Here is a 20,008-nt window from a genome sequence, read left to right on the forward strand (position 1 = left end):
GTATTCATTCTACACAAAATCACAAGACAACAAGAGTACAATGCAAAATAGTGGTGTTAGTCTAAGGGTTGAATCTCAATACTTTGCTATTGTACATGATGACAATCCTCGTGTAGCTTTCATGCCTTACTTTGGAGTCATTGAAGAAATCTAGGAGGTTAATTATGTAAAATTTAGTATCTGTGTTTTCAAGCGTAAGTGGGTTGATAGCAAAATTGGTGTGCAAACCGATGATTTCAAATTTACTTTGGTAGATCCGAAGAAGCTCACTTATCAAAATGAGCCTTTCATTATGGCAGAACAAGCTAAACATGTATTTTATGTTCAAGGTCCTTGTGATGAAAGATGGTCAATGGTTCTAAATGGAAAAACAATTGGTGTTAATATTGAAGATGATTATTCAACCGTTGATACTTGTCTCAGTCCTTTCTCCAGACAAATGCTGACTAACGTCAACAGAAAAGAAGAAGTTGACAACATCCTCCCAAATTGGAAACAAGTCCCTGCAACTCAAAAGGATTTGATTTAGGAGGATGTTCAGGTATTTCAATTAAATGTTGAATGTTGTTGTAATTGGTTGTACTAAAAATCTTAATTTGTAAAATTGACTAACTACAAAATGTATTAATTGTATTGCAGGATGAATTTCATATTCTTGAATCACCCGATTTGAGGATAATGTAAATCATGCAGGTTTTGATGATGTCAAGAAGAATTTGCTTGATAATGAGTGCCATCATCAAAAAGGGGGAGCATGTGAATCATGTATGTTTTGATGATGTTGAAAAGAAATCACTTGATTGTCATCATCGAAAAAGGGGAGAATGTGAATGTATGTATACATGATTTTGATGATGTCAAAGAAGAATCAAACAAGGCCGCTTCAAAAGGATAAGCACTGTTTCAAGATTAATACAAGATTACTTCAACAAACAAAACCTTGCTTAAAGATCAAGCCTTGCCTCAAAACAAAGGGTTTCAAAGTCATCCAAGGCTCTCGTAATCGATTACCAGGCAGTGTAATCGATTACCAGAAGGGAAGTTTGAGAAATAGCCGTTGAAAAGGGTTTTGAATTTGAATTTTGATCATGTAATCAATTACCATATGTCTGTAATCGATTACCAGCAATGAAACTCCTGAAATTCAAATTCAAAAGTCATGACCCTTCAAAATATAACTGTGTAATCGATTACCAGTGAAGAAATTCAGAAAAAGCTTTTCGAAAAGACACATCTCTTCAAACTATTTTGAAAAGGCACGAAGGGCCTATATATATGTGTGTGTCGGACTTCAAAAAGCAATGAGAGAGATTCCAAGAGAACTTCATTGCCAAATGCTCTCTCAACAACTCTTGGGTAAACACTTGCAAATCCATTAAGAGTTCATCCATGAACTTCAATTGTAATATTCTTCTCTTAAAGAGCGAATTCTTCTTCTTCTTCTTCTTAATCAAACAGATTGATTACAGGACCGAGGGTCTCTTAAGTTGTAAGGATTCCTAAACACAAGGGATGGGTTGTCCCTGTGTGGTTCAGATTTTGTAAAAGGATTTTACAAAGAGAAAGGAAAATTTCATGGGGGTTGCTTGAGGACTAGACATAGGCATAAGGGTGTGGCCGAACCAGTATAAAACTGAGTTTGCATTCTCTCTTCCCTTATCTCATTTATTTTATTGCAATCAATTTTGTCTTGCATGTTTAAAGAACATAATTAAATTGATTGTTGCTTCTTCTTCTGCATTATGAGCCTATCATTTAGAAGGGGGGGGGTCAAAAGTTTGTTTGTGGGAAATTAATCCACCCCCTTCTTAAGATAACTGAGGTCATTTGTCCAACAGACAAAGAAAAAAAATACTTCAGACCATAAGAGAGTGGGGGAGGCAGTTTAAGTTAGATTTGACCTCCAAATGGGCTCTGGCACACGACAACAAGGGAGAGGATGACAAAGTATATCAAAAGTACAACTTAAGCAAAGAAAAATGGAACCATTTTTGTCAAAGTCGTAGAGACCCTTCATGGGAGGTTAATTGATTTTTATTGTTTTTTAAACTTCATATTTATGAATTATTGTCAACTGTATTAAGTTACCATTATGTGTAATTATCACAAGATGTTCAAAAGAAGGTGCAAGCTATTTAGAAAAAAAACATTGCCCCTCACATGTTGTCTCGTGGGGGTTATGATTTTCTAGAACAAAAGTTGATGGAGGAGAAGAAAAATAAACGATTGGATGAAGCAGCCCAATCCGAGAGCACTGACACAGTTGTTAATCCTCCATCTCCCATTAGACAACACGTGAAGTGGAAGATGGCCCGCATGAAAAGATTAGGTCAAATAACATCTGAGGCAACAAAAGAAATTACAGATAGGATTGTATGTGACTCTCATTTGTTAGTGGCCATTTTTTATAATAATTTTTGGATGAGTAAACCAATTTTTTTTAATCTGTTGACTACAGGATTCCTTGGAAGAACATGCCTCATAGAGAAGCTTTGTCACCCATGGACGTCAGGATGTACTGATTGCTGCCATTGGGCGACCAGAGCACCCTAGTCGTGTCCGTGCTGCTAGAGCCAGTGTCACAATCAAATATTACTTTGGACCGACTTCAAGGGCCCTCCGCACCTCTTCGTCCATGGGTCCTAAAGACTTAGAGCACCTGACACAAAAGATTAAAGACCAGCTGAAGAAGTCGATCACATAAAAAGTGACTTAACATTTAATGATGTCCTTCATCCAGATGCAGTCCCAGATGCAATCACAGGGACTCGCACTGCCTCCTAAGACTGAGGTTGGTCCTTCTGTTGCTCATGTCAGCATAAAGGAAAGTTGTGTTGATCCCTCGAGGTAGGACCTACAAATGGGTGAATCAAACAAATGTAGGTTGCATGTCGAAGACAGTCCTCCCCGACTGGTTGCTCTTGGAAGAGTTTATGAGGGGTCGACGACCATCCACAACATTCCTTTGGGAAATGATCAAGTGAAGGTCGATGTTGAGGAAGTTTGAGATGGACACATCTTGTAAAGTCTTTTTCAGAATAAGTATTTCATTTTTTTAAGAATTATTAAAGTACAATTTGGTACAAATCAAGTTTTCATTGTCATTTGCTTATGTTTACCTGTGTAGGATAAATAGGGAGTCGAGGGACTGGGGAAACCTGCAGATATGCCAGATCCTGACATGGATCCCCTATACCTGATGACATTGACCATCCTGTATCTTTTCCTCATGCCGTTGTAGGTGTCGTGGGATGCTATCGTGTTTAGGGTGTATAATGATAACTTCCCATTGTACATAAATCATGAAGATCTTTCTGAAATAGTACATGGTGGTCAATGTCTGAGCATCTCTATTATACAATTGTGGATTCTGCAAGTCACTTTACATTATTGCATATTACCTAACTTATTGTTTTAAATTCATGCATAATTTACTTTATTTTAATAACAATAGGCACATGGCTGAGACAAGTATGCCAGTGGGGAATGTCGATGTGTATGGATTCCTCCAGCCATAGTCCATACAAAAATTTGGGCAATCACAATTTGAATCAAAAGATTATATTAAGAAATGGATGCAAAATTCACAAAGAGTCGTGTACCTAGGAGCCTACTTGAATTGGTAAGTTAAATTGAACAAATCAATTTAAATCATGTATGCTTTATGATAACTTAATATTCTCCAATGCAATGCACATTGGCAAATGATCGTTATTTTGCCTAAGGACAATGTTGTCATCTGGTTTTGTTCCTTGCATAATAGGCCCGACAGCTACTTGAAAGGAATTATTAACAAATCAGTTGTATTTTGCAATACATTTACTTTATCATTACAATTTGACATCAATATTTTAGGTAGTTGTTTGTGAAGGAAATTGTTGTAAATCATGCTAAAACTTGATATGTTTAATTTAAGCAAAACTACCCATGTTGATTGATGGTTAAATGATGATGTTTTGATGTATATGTATGCTTAAAATGCAGTTAGTAAACTGGTAGAGAAGATTGGTAGAGTTAGCTTAGAGTTAAATGTGAGGAAGGTAGTGTTGTAGGTGGAAAAGTGTGAGATTTTGAGGTTTAGAAGGCCAAATTTGGTGTTAGTGGAAATCTGAGTTTGAAGTGAGTTGATTCTAGTTTAGAATGTCAATTAGGACTTGTAGGGAAGCTTAGTGAGAGCAAATGAGAAAAATTAGTAGCAAATGTGAAAAGAGAGCCATTTATAGTGTAAATTGAGTGTTGAGAGGTCCAATTTTGAATAGGTGGAGATTTTACTCTAAAATCAGTTTGAGCAAGTCTAATTCAATGTTATAGACTTGATGAAGATGAGAATTTACCCCAACATCACCCAATTCTAACTTTCACCTTTCAAACCTTGAAAACTCACTAAATTTTGTTGGTTTTGGATACCTATATTTTGATTTACCTTTGTTTGAGGTTTGTAATTAGTTTGAACATGATTTATACATGGTTTAGGACTTGTAGGATCAAATTTGAGTGGAATTGGATGTATATAAGTTAGATTTTAAAAATCTACAAAATTATGCAGAAAAGTTGTCAAATTATGCAGAAAATTCGATTGTGCAGTACCAGTTTTCACTGTCGCGGTAAAAAATTTATATCTCGCGTTCTAGACATTGTTTTGCAGATTCCAACTGTCAAAACTTAGATTTCTGTCGGTGCTTCTTCCCCTGAAATGCTCCTCAACACTCCCCAAAACTCTAACACCTCTCCTTATCTCTACATCTTCGACTCCCCCAAACTCATGCCCATTCCCGCTCAAGTAATTATATATTTTATCAGTTTTGTCTCAGCATTTGATTTGTGCTAGGTTTTTTGGTCACATAACATGCTACTTAGTACTTACTTCCTAGTGCAAATTGTAATTTAGAATTTAGTGTCCTAGCTTCAGTGCTTAGTATTGTTGAATTAAACATGTGCTGAAATATATTAGATGACCTACTTTATTTTTATTTTTTCGCTAAGCTTTCGTCGGTGCTTCTTCCCCTAAAATGCTCCTCAACACTCCCTAAAACTTTGACACCTCTCCTTATCTCTACATCTTCGACTCCTCCAAACTCACGGCCATTCTCGCTCAAGTAATTTTATATTTTATCACTTTTGTCTCAGCATTTGATTTGTGCTAGGTTTTTTGGTCACATAACATGCTACTTAGTACTTACTTCCTAGTGCAAATTGTAAATTAGAATTTAGTGTCCTAGCTTCAGTGCTTAGTATTGTTGAATTAAACATGTGTTGAAATAGATTAGATGACCTACTTTATTTTTATTTTTTCGCTAAGTGACCTATATAGTGTATACTATTTTTAATTTTTATTTCCTATAGTCATGCTTATATGTTGTGGCAACTCAATTAATTGTGTGGTTGAATTAGGTTGAAAGGTCTGTTTCATACAACGAACATCGACCTAAATGGTCGCCACCTGACCTGCCTTCATTGCTTCTCCATGATAGAATTGTTTACACTGGCATGGCTGTAAGTGTTTAATTGTCAATTGTGAATTGTTTACACTGATAAACCAAAACACAGTGGAATAATCGTACATAACGTGACTTCATCAACATTGGGTCTCCGAAAAATTGATGTTAACTTGAGTGTGTTAACATCGGTTGAGTTGGTTAACATCAATTTTTCAAAAGCTGATGTTAACGTGACTTTGTTAACATCGATTTTTGTAAAAATCGATGATGCAATCCTACCCCCAAAGGGCATTAGATAGAAGACTCCAAGAAGATTGGGCTAGAGATGCAGGAGAAGGCCCTAGGGTTCTCATGAGCTTTAGGGTAGATTTCGGGCCCATGAGCTAAGTATGAGCCCACATATCTTTGTACATATTAGATTAAGCTTTCATTATTTTTGGGCCTTGTATTTAGGGCTCCACAATGTAGGCAACGTACCCTAGAAATGTAGAATTTTTCAGCCCTAGTATTTTAGGGCACCTAGACTATTTTTTCTATTACGGGTAGTTTGTAATTTAACACGCATTAAGTGAATATTTGGTGTGTGTGTGTGTGTTGGGAAATAAATTTAATTGAATTGGGAGAATCCCAATCCAATTAAATTTTAGAGGGGGAGGTGAGCATTTGCTTGCTACACCCCATTGCCACATTATATAGTCACACTTTGTGCATGCCCTTCATGCTTTACATGCCTCATGACACCTAAGCACACTTAGTGGAGAATCTTGGACTTGATCTTGGATTAGTGGGCTGAACCATAGCTAAAATTCACTAACCATAATTACTGAAATTTGGCTCCACAAATTCAATTACAAATTCAAGTGAAATTTGAATAGAAATTCAAATTTCCCTCCAATTTTGTGTGACACTTAGGCTATAAATAGAGACCATGTTTGTGCATTTTTTCAACTTTGATCATTTGAGAATTACACTTCAAAGTTCAGACCTCATTTGAGGCACAAAATTTTATGCTCCTTCTCTCCCTTTCCCTCCACTCATCTTCTCCTACTTTCAACCTCTTATCCATGGCTTCCTATTGTGGTGAGTTTCTTCTTGACTCATCTTCTCCTTGAAGTGGTGTCACCAATCATCTTTCTTCCATCTCCATTCTGTTGCAATTGATCTTCAAGAAGAAAAGAACTCCATTGATGAAGAAGATCCAAGGCCTACAAGCTCCACTTAGAGCTACATCATGTGGTATCAGAGCATCTTCGTTTAGGTGTTGAGGGAAGAAGCCCAGAGCTTCAAGAACCTCTGGATTTGAGGTCAAATCCTTTTCAAGGGAGAGGGAATGATGCAATCCTACCCAACAAGGGAATTGGATAGAAGACTCCAAGAAGATTGGGCTAGAGATGCAAGAGAAGGCCCTAGGGTTCTCATGAGCCTTAGGGTAGATTTCGGGCCCATGGGTTAAGTATGAGCCCACTTATCTTTGTACATATTAGATTAAGGTTTCATTATTTTTGGGCCTTGTATTTAGGGCTACATAATGTAGGTAGGGTACTCTAGAAATGAAGATTTTTCAGCTCTTGTATTTTATGACACCTAGACTAGATTTTGTATTAGGGGTAGTTTTGTAATTTCACACACATTAAGTGAATATTTGATGTGTGTGTTGGGAAATAAATTTAATTGAATTGGGAGAATCCCAATCCAATTAAATTTTAGAGGGGGAGGTGAGCATATACAAAATCATTAATTCACCACTTATATTGAACATGCGACATGTGAAAAGAAAAAATAATTGATGCATAACGCCACAATTTATTTATTTAAACTTTTCTATACTTGATCATGGAATAATCCCTTTAATTGATTAATTATTATTCAAAATTTTTCAATTTTAGATTCTTGATTATCTTGGGAAATCATCCGACACTGATTCCTCCTCACTAGATCAAACCTTATTGACCAGAACCAGGTGGCCTTTACTATCTAGATAGGTTCAAGAAAGTGGAAATTAGTCTTGAAGTCTCTTTTAAATGTTTTTATTTTTTTGTTCTTTCATTCTAGCCGAAAGACATTGGTTTACCTAGTTCTTACCCTGTATCAAATGTATTCCGATTATGACTTCAGATACCTCAGTATCTTATGTTGCATTATAGATATTTCTCTATTATTATCTGTATTATAATATTATAAAAAAGGAGGATTATGGGTAATGTTACTGTCAGCTTTGTTGGCGACATTGCAACCCACTATATAATCCTTTTTTTTATTGCATTGGGAGTGTTGTCAAAAAGGCTTGACAGGCAGTTCAAAAAATTGTTGCTCTAGAAGCTGAGAGCTTGTAAGGATGTTTTGGAGAAACTCTGAGTTCTTGGATGATAAAACCATTGTCTCTAAGGTACTAGGGGTTACTGTGACTCTATCAAGTGACATTATTGCTAAAGCTACTAAATGCCACTATGAAGGTTACACCTACTATGAAGGCTAGGAGAAGGCTTATGACTCCTACATTTCAAGAGCCATCTACAACGAGAATGTTGAGAAAGTTGGAGAACAGAAGACGATTGTTTACAATCTTCCATGTGAAAGGCTAAGATATGGCTAAGATATGGGCCAACATTCTAACCAAAAGTGTTCTTCACAAGATTAGTTTGAAAACAACTATTTCTGACCTACATAAATTTGCACTCTTCCACTTAATGGAAAATCTCCCATTTGATCTACCACACACTATCTACATCAACATTCTTCACAATTTGAGGAGTTTGGGAGGAATGGACGACATTTACTATGCAATACTTATGAACAAAATTCTATGGGACCAAGGAGTCTACCAGTATTTTGTCAAGATGGACGAAGACTCTAAACACAACATGATCGTCAAAGGCAATATGGTAGGCTAGCAACAAAGATTCAGCAAGGTCAACCTCAAAGCCATGAAAGTGGCAATTGATCTTTTTCAGAAAGATATTCCAAAGTTGGACGAGGAAGCCATCAAAAGGGTAAAATAAAGGAAGCTAGCCAAAATAAAAGTTGATGAAGATAAAGGGTTAAACAACTTTTCTATTACCAAAAGGTGAAAAAGATTATCAGTAAGCAAGAAAAAAAGGAAGAAAACAAGAAAACAATCACAAAGGAAAGAGGAAGAACAAGCACTACTTGTAAACGAGTACAAAACTAAGAAAAGACATGAACAAGCAAGTGTGTCCACTACTTACAAAGCTTTACCCTCAGATGCAATAGTCACTCTCGAAGCTCCTTCACGATAAATACAACACCTCAAATTTTAAACTGAAAATATTACTTATAAATAATAAAAACATCTTCCTATATTATTATTTTTTTAAAAGAAAACATGTTAGTTGGAAAACACTAAATAGTTGCATCAAATCAAAATGAATGCAGATGTAGAGTAATTCAATTTTCATACATAAATAAAATAAAACTTGTAGTGTCACAGAGAAATATACAAATACAACCCATAATAGTGTGATAATAAACAAAATACATGTCTATGGAGAAAATATCTCACAAAATACATCAAAGTTAGTAAAGAAAACTAGGACCAGAGCAGACCATTTATCATACCAAAAGTATAGAACCAACTAAGATGTGCCCTCAGAAGAATCATCACTCTCCTCCTTAGATGTCGGTTCCAACTACCTCAATAGTTCCCTGTACTCCTCAATCTCCTCGGACAACATGTTCGAATAGTCACCTCAGTCCTCTGTATTGGTGAATGTGGCACTGCTCGTCGTACTCCTCTGGAGTCCATAGGAATTCCAAAGCAAGACATGGCTCTTCCAATCTGAGGTACAAACGAGTACCTTCATAGTATTGGAGCTCTACGAGAGACGTGAATCCCCATGGAATATAATAGGTCCGTAAATGACCTATGGTAAAAGGCACTACATCCACTCTATCTGATGGCACTACGTGGACTCGAGTATGGCAAGTGAAATATGTAGTTCATGCTATAGTGCAGGTTCATACCCGCTCTCTTTGTGAACTATGCCAAGCCTACAAACACCTAAGTGTACTCGACATCATCAGTACTAAAAAAGTTGTTGATTGTAGGGGTGAGTCTTTTGCTCCTTAAACGCCATAAGAAAAAAATCATACAAAGAATAAATACATCTTATTATCCACTATGTGTGGTTTCTCTAAGCAAAAAACACTCTTGAGATCCTAAGCGCATTACTAACTTACTTATCACCTATAAGGGTCCAACCTTTGCAACCAATCCTCCTAGTTCTTAATGGTCTTACAAAATCACGTGGATGACAGTTGAGAATGATCGCCATATATGGATACATCATACTCTGATCCCCAACCTTCCAACTAAAAAAGCATAGTCTCGGAGCCCATCAAGGGTAGCAAAGTGAGGCCTGTGAGTTACCCGCGCCAAATGGGTGAACTAAATGTCGGGTAGTCACCTCTCGTTAATTCCCCTAGGTTCTTTAAACCTCTCTACCCAGTATACCCAATGTATCTCTATCCATCATCTACTTTCTCAATCTAACATCACCTTCTCACAAAATAAATAGAACCATCAGTTCCTTACTCTCTATCCAATCCTCTTGATTTTTGCCACTACAATGTGTGCATAGCCCTTGTGTCACATTCATCAACAAACATGTACAAACAAGAAAGAGAGATGAGGCTCAAGCCTACATACAACTCTCAGGGAACCAATCATGACCCCTTAAGCGATAAAACCACTTCCCACACAAAACAATAAGATAGCATAACAATTGTAGTTATGGCTACCTAACAAACAATTTGCCGAGGGTCGGACACCCTCGAACCTAAACCGCAGCGTGTATAGATGAAAAATAACAATATATAGATATATAGCTGAAATATAAATTCGCATGCCACAAATATAATTTGTCAGAGTTCACACACTATTGGTCTTATTATTCAACAACAATAATAACAAATATACATATATGTATTTCAATAATTTTATCAGCAAAGAATCATCACAATTCCAGAGCATGCATTAGTCATCAGATCTTACAGTTTATCTCAATAATAACATAATAGTTAAATCAATAGTTTCAGAAAATAAATAATTCTAAGGTAACTTATCTAGTGGCACAATTTCTATCCTAAGTTGTCTATTGTTTAAAGTTACTCTGCTACTCAATTTTATAAAATTTTGTTCCTAACTTATTTTCAATGTCCTAGGTGTTTTGAGAATTTGTATTTCATGAATTTTATAAGCTGCCCTACATTTTCACACCTAAGAAAGTCAGTTTTTAGGTCAAAACTTTAAGAAAAATATTCCGCTGCTAGATTAATTTTGTGACAAACTTTATCCGGTAAAATATTCTAAAACTTGTTTTACTCATAACTTTTGCTAGAAAAGGCCAATTCAAGTAAAATTCAAGGTTAACCCTACTTTATAACACCCAAAAAACTCATTTTTAACCTTAAAAATTCCAGAAAAACAAAACATCATCCAGTTCTAGGCATGGCAATAGATTCGAAATTTTAAGCAACACACAATGAAGCCTAGCTTCCATGAAATGCTTCCTTTACCTTAAATGAAGCTTCCACAAAATGCTCAACGAACAAAGGTTTGGATCTTGAAGTCTCAAGCTTCAACAGATGAAAAAAAATTGGAACCAAGCGTAAGGGCTTTGCATGAAGGTGATGAAGAAATGAGAAGAAAAAAAGAGTTTTAAGAGCTTCTTACAAAGGCTTTGAGAATGAGGTTCCAAGCTTCCACGATTTCTGTTTTGTGCTATCAACCGCGTGCTCTCACACATGTATATCTGTATTGTGTCATCAATCATCTGCTGCATTGCCTCGTCATTTTGTCATGGGAAGTCAGAAGGTCCGTGTCACCTTCTTAAATGCATACATGGGGCACTGTGGTGATGATTGAAAATGAATCATGATGCCCAAATGTTTGTGAGTAAGAAGAGACGATCTTTCGGGCTCTTGTGTTTGTAAAATGCATTTGTGTCATGCATAGCATAAGCATTCCTTCATGCATTCATCATATTTCCTCCATGATGGGGTGTTGAAGTATTGATTCAAACAGAACTTTTCATTTCTAGCAAAAAAACATGGGATCAAATCAAGCTCCCTTGCTTAAGAAAAGGTTCTATCAAGTCAAAATTAAAAGCCTAGAGGTTGCCAGTTTGCAAGATTTGGGGCAATTGATGGATCAACTCCAACATCAAGCTTTCCACAAGGCCTATGGGAAGATTTGGGATCTAGCTATGATAGAAGTCTCTGTCGAAGCCATTGCATCCCTCACTCAGTATTATGATCAACCGCTAAGGTGCTTCACATTTGGGGACTTTCAGCTAGTGCCGACTGTGGAAGAGTTTGAAGAGATCCTGGGATGTCCACTAGGAAGACAAAAGCCATATCTTTTTTCTGGGTTCTATCCCTCCATGGCAAGAATAGCCATGGTAGTCAAAATCTCAATGCAAGAGTTGGACCAAGTAAAACAAAACAGAAATGGGATAGTTGGAATACCAAGGAGGCACTTGGAGGAAAAGGCGAAGGTGTTGGCGGATCAAGGTGAATGGGCTTTGTTCATTGATGTCTTGGCGCTATTGGTATTTGGACTTGTCCTCCTTCCAAATGTGGATGGGCTAGTGGACTTAGCGGCGATTGATGCCTTCCTTGCTTATCACCATAGCAAGGAAAGTCCGGTCGTTGCTATTTTGGCCGATACCTATGACACTTTCGACCGAAGATGCATAAATAATGGCACAAGGATTGTTTGTTACACACCAGCTCTTTATGTGTGGCTAGTCTCGCAAGAAAGGGAAGGCAAACTAGGAGCAACTCTTGGCTAGTGTGGTAGGGGGATCCATTAATTGGTTCCCTCGATGGAAGGGAGGAAGAGTCGGGGTTTTGTCCTCATGTGAAGGATTCTCAAACGTCTTCTTGATGGGAACAAGGGGTTGTATCAATTATAATCCTGTCCTTGCCATAAGACAAATTGGCTACCCCATGAGAGGAGCACCATCGGAGAAAAGCATCACGCCTTTCATCGCACGGGGTTTCAGTGACCCCAATGCGAGGATACTTCAAGGAGTCTGTCTGCAAGACGTGGGGCGCAGTGCAAAGGAAAGATAAAGAGCTTAGGGGAAGCAGCAATGGGATCATCGACGGCTATCATAAGTGGCTGAAGGCTCAGATGCAAGAGTTGGATTGGCTCCCAAAGCTAAAGGTTTCAAACGAGGAAGAGGTCGAAACCCCTAAGGAGAGTGAGGATGTGCAAGCCTTAAAGGCATAGCTTGAAAGGACACAAGCAGTCAAGGAAAAATTCAAGACAATGGCCAACAAGGTCCAAAAAGAGTACGACGAACGGAGAGACATCAATATGGCTACCATCGAAGCATTGGAACGAGAAACAAAGAGGGCCCAAAAGGAAGAATACGGCTGAAACAAGTTCCAAGGGGCTCTGTGGGGTAGCAACAGCGAGCTTAAGCTTTGAAGAGCCGAGAAAGACCAGTCGATAGTCGAGGGCATGATATTGGGAGACAAGTTGAAGGCTTGCCAAAGGTCCAAAAGGAGTTTGTCCGAACAATTGGGCAAGACCGAAGAAAACATGTGGGCCATCATTGACCAATACAAAGAGAAGCTAAGTCTAGCGGCAACCCATGAACAAAGGCTAGAGGACGAATATGCAAAGGTATCAGTCCTGCAAGCAGAAAAGGAAGCAAGAGAAAGAGTAGTTGATTCATTACACAGAGAATCAATGATGTGGATGGATAGGTTCGCTTTCACCTTGAACGAGAGTCAATAGCTTCTGAGATTGCTAGCCAAAGCAAAGGCGATGGTGGATGTATACTCGGCCCCTGAGGAAGTTCACGAGCTCCTCGATTATTGTCAGCATATGATCAATCTGATGGCCCACATAGTTAGGAATCACTAAGGCGTTTGTAATTTCGCTTTAATTTTAACGAGATGAACAGTTTTGTTCCTTAATAAAAATGAGTTTGGTTCAATCCTATGTTTTTGCTCAAAACTCTGCTCCAATGCTTCGACAACTTATCTTTGGCATGCATTCATATTTATTTCTGTCACATTACTCACTACATTTTTGTTCTTTTAGGAGAAAACACCATAACTAAACGCGCTCTAAGCACCCCTATCGAACCCATTCTAAGACTAGAGTCATGGGTGACATAGAAGAGGTGCAAGAACAGATGAAGACCGATATGGTGGCCTTGAAAGATCAAATGGCTTCCATGATGGAAGCCATGTTAAGCATGAAAAGACTAATAGAAAGTAATGCAGCCACATCTGCTGCCACCAGCACCGCCGTCGAGGTAGATCCTACTCATTCGTTTGGCACAAATCAAGCACATCAACCCGCCCCGGACATGGTGGGACAGAGAGAAGAGGTGTTGGGAAGCACCAACGGCCCGCACATGGGGTATAATAGAAATGCTTACCCCTACATCTTACCCCCCAATTATACACCGCCCACCATGCACGAGAATGTTGATTATGCCATTCCCGTTACCTTCGAGGGTCAGCAACCCCAGCCTATAGGGGGTACCCATGAAGAGCCTCGGGAGCGTGACCAAGGTGACTTCAACTTATATTCCCCATTCAACGCTGAGGGGCCGATGTTTAATGCTATGCTTCAGCCCAATATCGCGGGAGCATCCCAGCCCCGCCCTCTACAAGCGCTGCATTTCTTCGTAGGGGGGCCACCTCCGATAGTGGAAGGAAGAGAGAAACTTGATCTCATCGAAGAGAGATTAAGAACTGTCAAAGGGTTTGGAGATTACCCCTTCGCTAACATGACAAATTTATGTTTGGTACCAGATATTGTCATCCCTCCAAAATTCAAGGTACCAAATTTTGATAGATACAAGGGGACCGCTTGCCACAAAGATCACTTGAAGATGTATTGTCGGAAAATGGGGGCGTACTCTAGGGACGAGAAGCTATTGATGCATTTCTTCCAAGATAGTTTGGCCAGAGCAGCGGTTATCTGGTATACCAATATGGAGGCTTCTCTCATCTGCTCGTGGAAAGATTTGATTACTGCTTTCATTAGGCAGTACCAGTACAACACTGACATGGCTCCCGATAGAACCCAATTGCAGAATATGAGCAATCGGGAGCATGAATCATTTAAGGAGTACGCCCAATGGTGGAGGGACTTGGCAGTGAAAATGGCACCCCCCTTGGTAGAAAGAGAGATGATCACAATGATAGTAGACACGCTGCCGGTGTTCTACTATGTAAAGTTGGTAGGCTACATGCCCTCTTGCTTCACGGATCTAGTATTTGAGGGCGAGAAGATTGAAGTAGGCCTAAAAAGGGGAAAGTTCGACTATGTTTCCCTTGCTGGTACAAGCAACATAAGATTCGGAGCAATCGAGGCAAAGAAGAAAGAAGGGGATGCCCACGCCGTGACCTCGGCTCCTACTTGGCCGAAACCCAAGCACACCCCTCATGATACTTACCAGTATACCCAGCATCATCCAAGCTTTTCGGCCCATGCCAGAAACCCCTCCAACTTGGTGCTCGTCCAGCAAAGGACATCCGTTCAGCCACCAAGGGCTCCAGCTCAAAGCTCGACTCCCACACAACCTTTCCCCACTGGCGGTTCCAATCCTAGCACGAGCGCCAATCTGGGAGGAACCCTCCAGTGAAGAAGCTTCCAGAGTTTGCCCCTATTCTGATGCTGTACGGGGACTTGTTGCCATCTTTGATCGCCAACCAGATGGCGGTAGTGACCCCCAGAAGGATTTACTAGTCTCCTTTCCCTCGGTGGTACAACCCCAATGCGACCTGCGCGTATCATAGGGGTACCCCAAGGTATTCAATCGAACAGTGTGTGGCCCTTAAGCATAAAGTCCAAAGCTTGATCGACGTGGGGTGGCTAACATTCCAAGAAGACGGCCTGAATGTAAAGACAAATCTACTTGCCAATCATGAAGGACCGATAGTAAACACAATAGAGGAGTGCGGACTGCAGAGCCTGAAGCAAATGAAGGACGTGGTAACCTCTAGAAGGTTTATATTTGAGGCACTGCAAGAGGCGAGCATGGTTTCCCCTTGATGGGCACAAAGGGGATTCCTATTTGATGCACCTGGGTGCATCGCATGACATGGAAACATGTCTAACGGTGGAGGAGCTGTTACAGCGAATGATGGACCAAGGCCGGTTTGAAATTGGTGTTGCGAGCAACGGAGAGCAACATGTGTGTATGCAATCAGCAGACAAAAGCCCAAGCAAACCCAAACCTTTGGTGATACACTTCACCAGAGATGTTGCCTCCCAAAAACCCCAAGGCTCTCGACCTATCCCAGGTAGCAAGCCTATCCCATTCCCTTACAGAAGCAACAAGACGGTCCCTTGGAGGTACGCCCCTCAAAAGCCAAACGAAAAGAAGGACGAGGCCGTCAGGGGTGACATATCCTCTGCCAAAGTTACCAACATCACCAGCATAAGTGGTGTGACCCGTAGTGGTCGTGTCTTCGCGGCACTTGACCCGTTGGTACGATCCAAGGACGCCAAGGGAAAAGCGAAGGTAGGCACGGAGGAAAGCAAGAAAGTAAGCCTAACTCTAGATGAGGATGTCCCGGCCGAGATTTTCGCTGAGAGAGGAGACTTCGGTAGAAAGAAGGTATCCGTTGAAGAAGCGAATGAATTCCTTCGGATCATTCAACAAAGCGAATTCATAGTGGTTGAACAGCTCAACAAGACATTAGCTAGGGTCTTCCTGTTGGAACTACTCACGAGTTTTGAGCCTCATTAGGCGCTGCTGGTTAAGGTATTAAATAAAGCCCATGTGGTCCAAGATATCTCTACGGAGGGCTTCGAGGGCATCGTCAACAACATCACTGCCGATAATTACCTCACCTTCACCAATGAGGAGATACCCTTTGAGGGGCAAGGGCATAATAGGGCCTTGCATGTGTCCGTCAAGTGTATGGACCACATTGTGGCTAAGGTACTCATCGACAACGGCTCCTCACTTAATGTCATGCCCAAGAGTACATTGGACAAGCTTCCTTTCAACGTGTCACATCTAAGGCCAAGCTCCATTATAGTACAGGCTTTTGACGGCAGCAATCGAAACGTAATAGGGGAGATTGACCTCCCAATTCAGGTTAGACCTCATCTTTGTCAAATCACTTTCCAAGTGATGGATATCAACCCAGGCTATAGCTGCCTTTTAGGTCGGCCTTGGATTCACGCAGTCGGGGTGGTCCCTTCGACGCTCCACCAAAGGTTGAAGTTTGTGGTGGAAGGGCAGTTAATCATCGTCTCAGGGGAAGAAGACATTCTGGTAAGTTGTCCTTCCTCTATGCCGTACGTGGAAGCTGCAGAGAAGTCCTTGGAAATGGCCTTTCAATCATTCGAGGTAGTGAGAAACGCCTCTGTTAAGTCTCTCCCGGTGCAACCATCTTCATCCAACGCCATGCTGATGGTGGCCTGAGTCATGTTAGGGCATGGGTATGAGCCCGAAATGGGCTTAAGTCGAAACGATGATGGCGTGGCCAGCTTGGTGTAATTCAAGGAGAACCGCAGAAGGTTCGGGCTAGGATATAAGCCCACATGCGTCGATGTGAGAAGAAGTGCCTTAGAAAGGAAGGTCAGGAGCATGGGCCAACAGCAAGGGCTGTAAGTGAAAGAGACTCCTCCGTGTCACATCAGCAAAAGCTTTGTAAGCGCGAGCTAGAGGTGTGAAGGGCGAGTCACCATGATCCACGACGAAGCCCCCCAAGAGCATTTGAATTGGGTATAGCCATGCCTTCCTGAGTTTGAGTTAAAGAACAGGAAAGTTGTTGAGCGACCCAGAGTTTTCGTGGCAAACATAATGTAATTTGTTAGTCTTAACCCTATAGCTGGGCCTAGGCTTTAGGGTTTTCTCCTTGTTAGGGTGTTTGTCTTTTGCTATCAGATATATATAAAATATGATCTTTCCTTCATTTATTCTTGCACCTTCATCCATTCTCATTCGTCTACTTGTTTATTTCTGTTGCGATTAAACGGTACAAATCCAACAATGAATCCTGTGAAGGTACTAATGCTGAGGACCTTGACGTCGATTTTGAGCGAATAGAAAACCAAGCTGAGGATGAAGATGAAGATTTGGGGTTTCCCCCGGACCTAGAAAGGATGGTCGCATGGGAAGACCGAGAAATGAAGCCACACCAAGAAGAGACAGAAATCGAGAACTTGGGCGTTGGCGATGAAAAGAAAGATGTAAAGGTTGGCATGGGCATGACCACACCGGTCCAAGATGAGTTGGTAGTTTTGCTATGAAACTACCAAGACATCTTCGCTTGGTCGTACCAAGATATGCTCGGTTTGAACCCCGACATTGTACAACATCGGTTGTCACTGAATCCTGGTTGTTCCCCAGTAAAACAAAAACTAAGAAGGATGAAGCCCAAGATGTCCTTAAAGATCAAAGAAGAGGTGAAAAAGCAGTTCAACGCTGGCTTTTTGGCCATGGCTCGATACCTCAAATGGGTAGCCAACATCGTGCCAATCCCTAAGAAATATGGGAAGGTACGAATGTGCGTGGATTATCGAGACCTAAACCGAGCCAGTCCAAAGGATAACTTTCCTTTACCACACATCGATGTCCTTGTGGATAATACAACCAATTTCGCTTTGTTTTCCTTCATGGACGGGTTCTTGAGTTACAACAGATAAAGATGGCGCAGGAGGACATGGAGAAGACTACGCTCGTCACCCTATGGGGAACATTCTACTACAAGGTGATGCCCTTTGGGCTTAAAATGTTGGGGCAACCTATCAGCGGGCTACGATAGAATTATTCCATGATATGATGCACAAAGAGATTCAAGTCTACGTGGATGACATGATTGCCAAGTCTAGAACCGAAGAGGAACATGTTGTCAACTTGCAGAAGTTGTTTGAGAGACTGCGGAAGTACTAGTTAAGATTGAATCCCGCCAAGTGCACCTTCGGGGTTAAGTCGGAAAAATTGCTCGGCTTCATGGTAAGCCAGAAAGGGATAGTGGTGGATCCCAACAAGGTGAAGGCCATCCTTGAAATGCCCAAGCCGTATACTGAAAAGCAGGTTCGAGGTTTCTTGGGATGCCTAAATTATATAGCGAGGTTCATATCGCAGCTCACGACCACTTGTGAGCCTCTCTTTAAGCTTTTGTGCAAGAATCAGTCCGTCTAGTGGAATGACGACTGTCAAGTGGTGTTCGGAAGGATCAAGCAATACCTTATGAATCCTCTTCTGCTCATGCCACTGGCGCATGGGAGGCCTCTTGGATGAGTCGATGGGGTGTATGCTGGGGCAGCATGACGATTCCGGAAAGAGGGAACGGGTTGTGAGATGAATTATTCTTTGCTTGAAAGGATGTGTTGTGCCTTGGTGTGGGCAGCCCATCGTCTAAGGCAGTACATGCTAAGCCACACTACTTGGTTGGTATCCAAGATGGACCTGGTCAAGTACATTTTTGAAAAGCCCGCTCTCACCGGACAGATCGCTCGGTGGCAAGTTCTCCTGTTTGAGTTTGACATTATTTATGTCACTCAAAAGGCAATAAAGGGAAACGCCTTGGCAGACTATCTAACTCAGCAGCCCCTCAACGGCTACCAACCCATGCATCTAGAATTCCCGAATGAGGACATCATGGCCTAGTTCGAGGAAGAGGTGGAGGATGAAGATAGGAATAAGTGAACCATGTGGTTCGATGGCACGTCCAACGCCCTAGGCCATGGAATTGGGGCAGTTTTGGCCACTCCCGACAATCAATGCATACCCTTCACGGCAAGGTTAGGTTTCGATTGCACGAATAACATGGCTGAATACGAGGCATGCGCCTTTGGGATCCAAGAAGCAATTGACTTCAACGTCAAATTGCTTAAAGTATACGGAGACTTAGCCTTGGCGATCCATTAATTGAAAGGAGAATGAGAGACCAAGGATCACAAATTGATACCTTATCAGGCCTACATCAAGAAACTGACAGAGTTCTTCAATGATATCTCCTTCCACCATATTCCCAGAGAGGAGAATCAGATGGCCAATGCACTTGCTACTCTAGCATCCATGTTTCAACTAACCCCGCATGGAGACTTGCCGTACATCAAGTTCAGATGTCGCGACAAGCCTGCACATTGCTGCTTGACAGAAGAGAAGCAAGATGGTAAACCGTGGTACTTTGATATTAAGCGATACGTCGAGGACAAGGAGTACCCACGGGAGGCTTCCGACAATGACAAGAGGACGTTGTGAAGGTTAGCAACTGACTTATTTTTAAGCAGAGGTATCTTGTACAAGCGAAATCATGATATGGTCTTGCTCCGATGTGTGGACGCCAAAGAGGCCGAACAAATGCTCGTGGAGGTGCATGAGGGGTCCTTTGGGATGCATGCCAATGGACATGCCATGGCCCGAAAGATTCAGAGGGTAGGGTATTACTGGCTCACCATGGAAAATGACTGTTGTATCCATGTGAGAAAATGCCACAAGTGCCAGGCATTCGCGGATAATGTCAATGCTTCGCTCATGCCTTTGAACGTGTTGGCAACGCCATGGCCCTTCTCTATATGGAGAATAGACGTGATTAGAGCTATTGAGCCCAAG

At 40.9% G+C, this 20,008-nt stretch overlaps 2 protein-coding genes across 2 annotated transcripts; both read left to right on the top strand.

The window, feature by feature from the left end:
* Positions 1-13,579: 13,579 nt before the first annotated feature.
* Positions 13,580-15,073, top strand: LOC100789391 (uncharacterized). Its single transcript, XM_006596745.1, has 2 exons — positions 13,580-14,584; positions 14,666-15,073. Exons 1-2 carry the CDS (start codon positions 13,580-13,582, stop codon positions 15,071-15,073), a joined length of 1,413 nt encoding a protein of 470 aa, XP_006596808.1.
* Positions 15,074-19,102: 4,029 nt separating this feature from the next.
* LOC102670358 (uncharacterized) lies at positions 19,103-19,657 on the top strand. Its single transcript, XM_006596746.1, has 2 exons — positions 19,103-19,288; positions 19,370-19,657. Exons 1-2 carry the CDS (start codon positions 19,103-19,105, stop codon positions 19,655-19,657), a joined length of 474 nt encoding a protein of 157 aa, XP_006596809.1.
* The last annotated feature ends 351 nt before the right edge of the window (positions 19,658-20,008 follow it).

Source organism: Glycine max, chromosome 14 (assembly GCF_000004515.6).
Source record: "Glycine max cultivar Williams 82 chromosome 14, Glycine_max_v4.0, whole genome shotgun sequence".
Classification (NCBI taxonomy): domain Eukaryota; kingdom Viridiplantae; phylum Streptophyta; class Magnoliopsida; order Fabales; family Fabaceae; genus Glycine; species Glycine max.

What these genes read in the sequence shown, in the direction of transcription:
- LOC100789391 (XM_006596745.1), top strand. Translation starts at nt 13,580, where the DNA reads ATGGGTGACATAGAAGAGGTGCAAGAACAGATGAAGACCGATATGGTG. An exon ending in AATGGTGGAGGGACTTGGCA is followed by an intron (nt 14,585 to 14,665) that starts GTGAAAATGGCA and finishes TACTATGTAAAG; the next exon opens with TTGGTAGGCTACATGCCCTC.
- LOC102670358 (XM_006596746.1), top strand. Translation starts at nt 19,103, where the DNA reads ATGTGGTTCGATGGCACGTCCAACGCCCTAGGCCATGGAATTGGGGCA. An exon ending in TCAACGTCAAATTGCTTAAA is followed by an intron (nt 19,289 to 19,369) that starts GTATACGGAGAC and finishes ATACCTTATCAG; the next exon opens with GCCTACATCAAGAAACTGAC.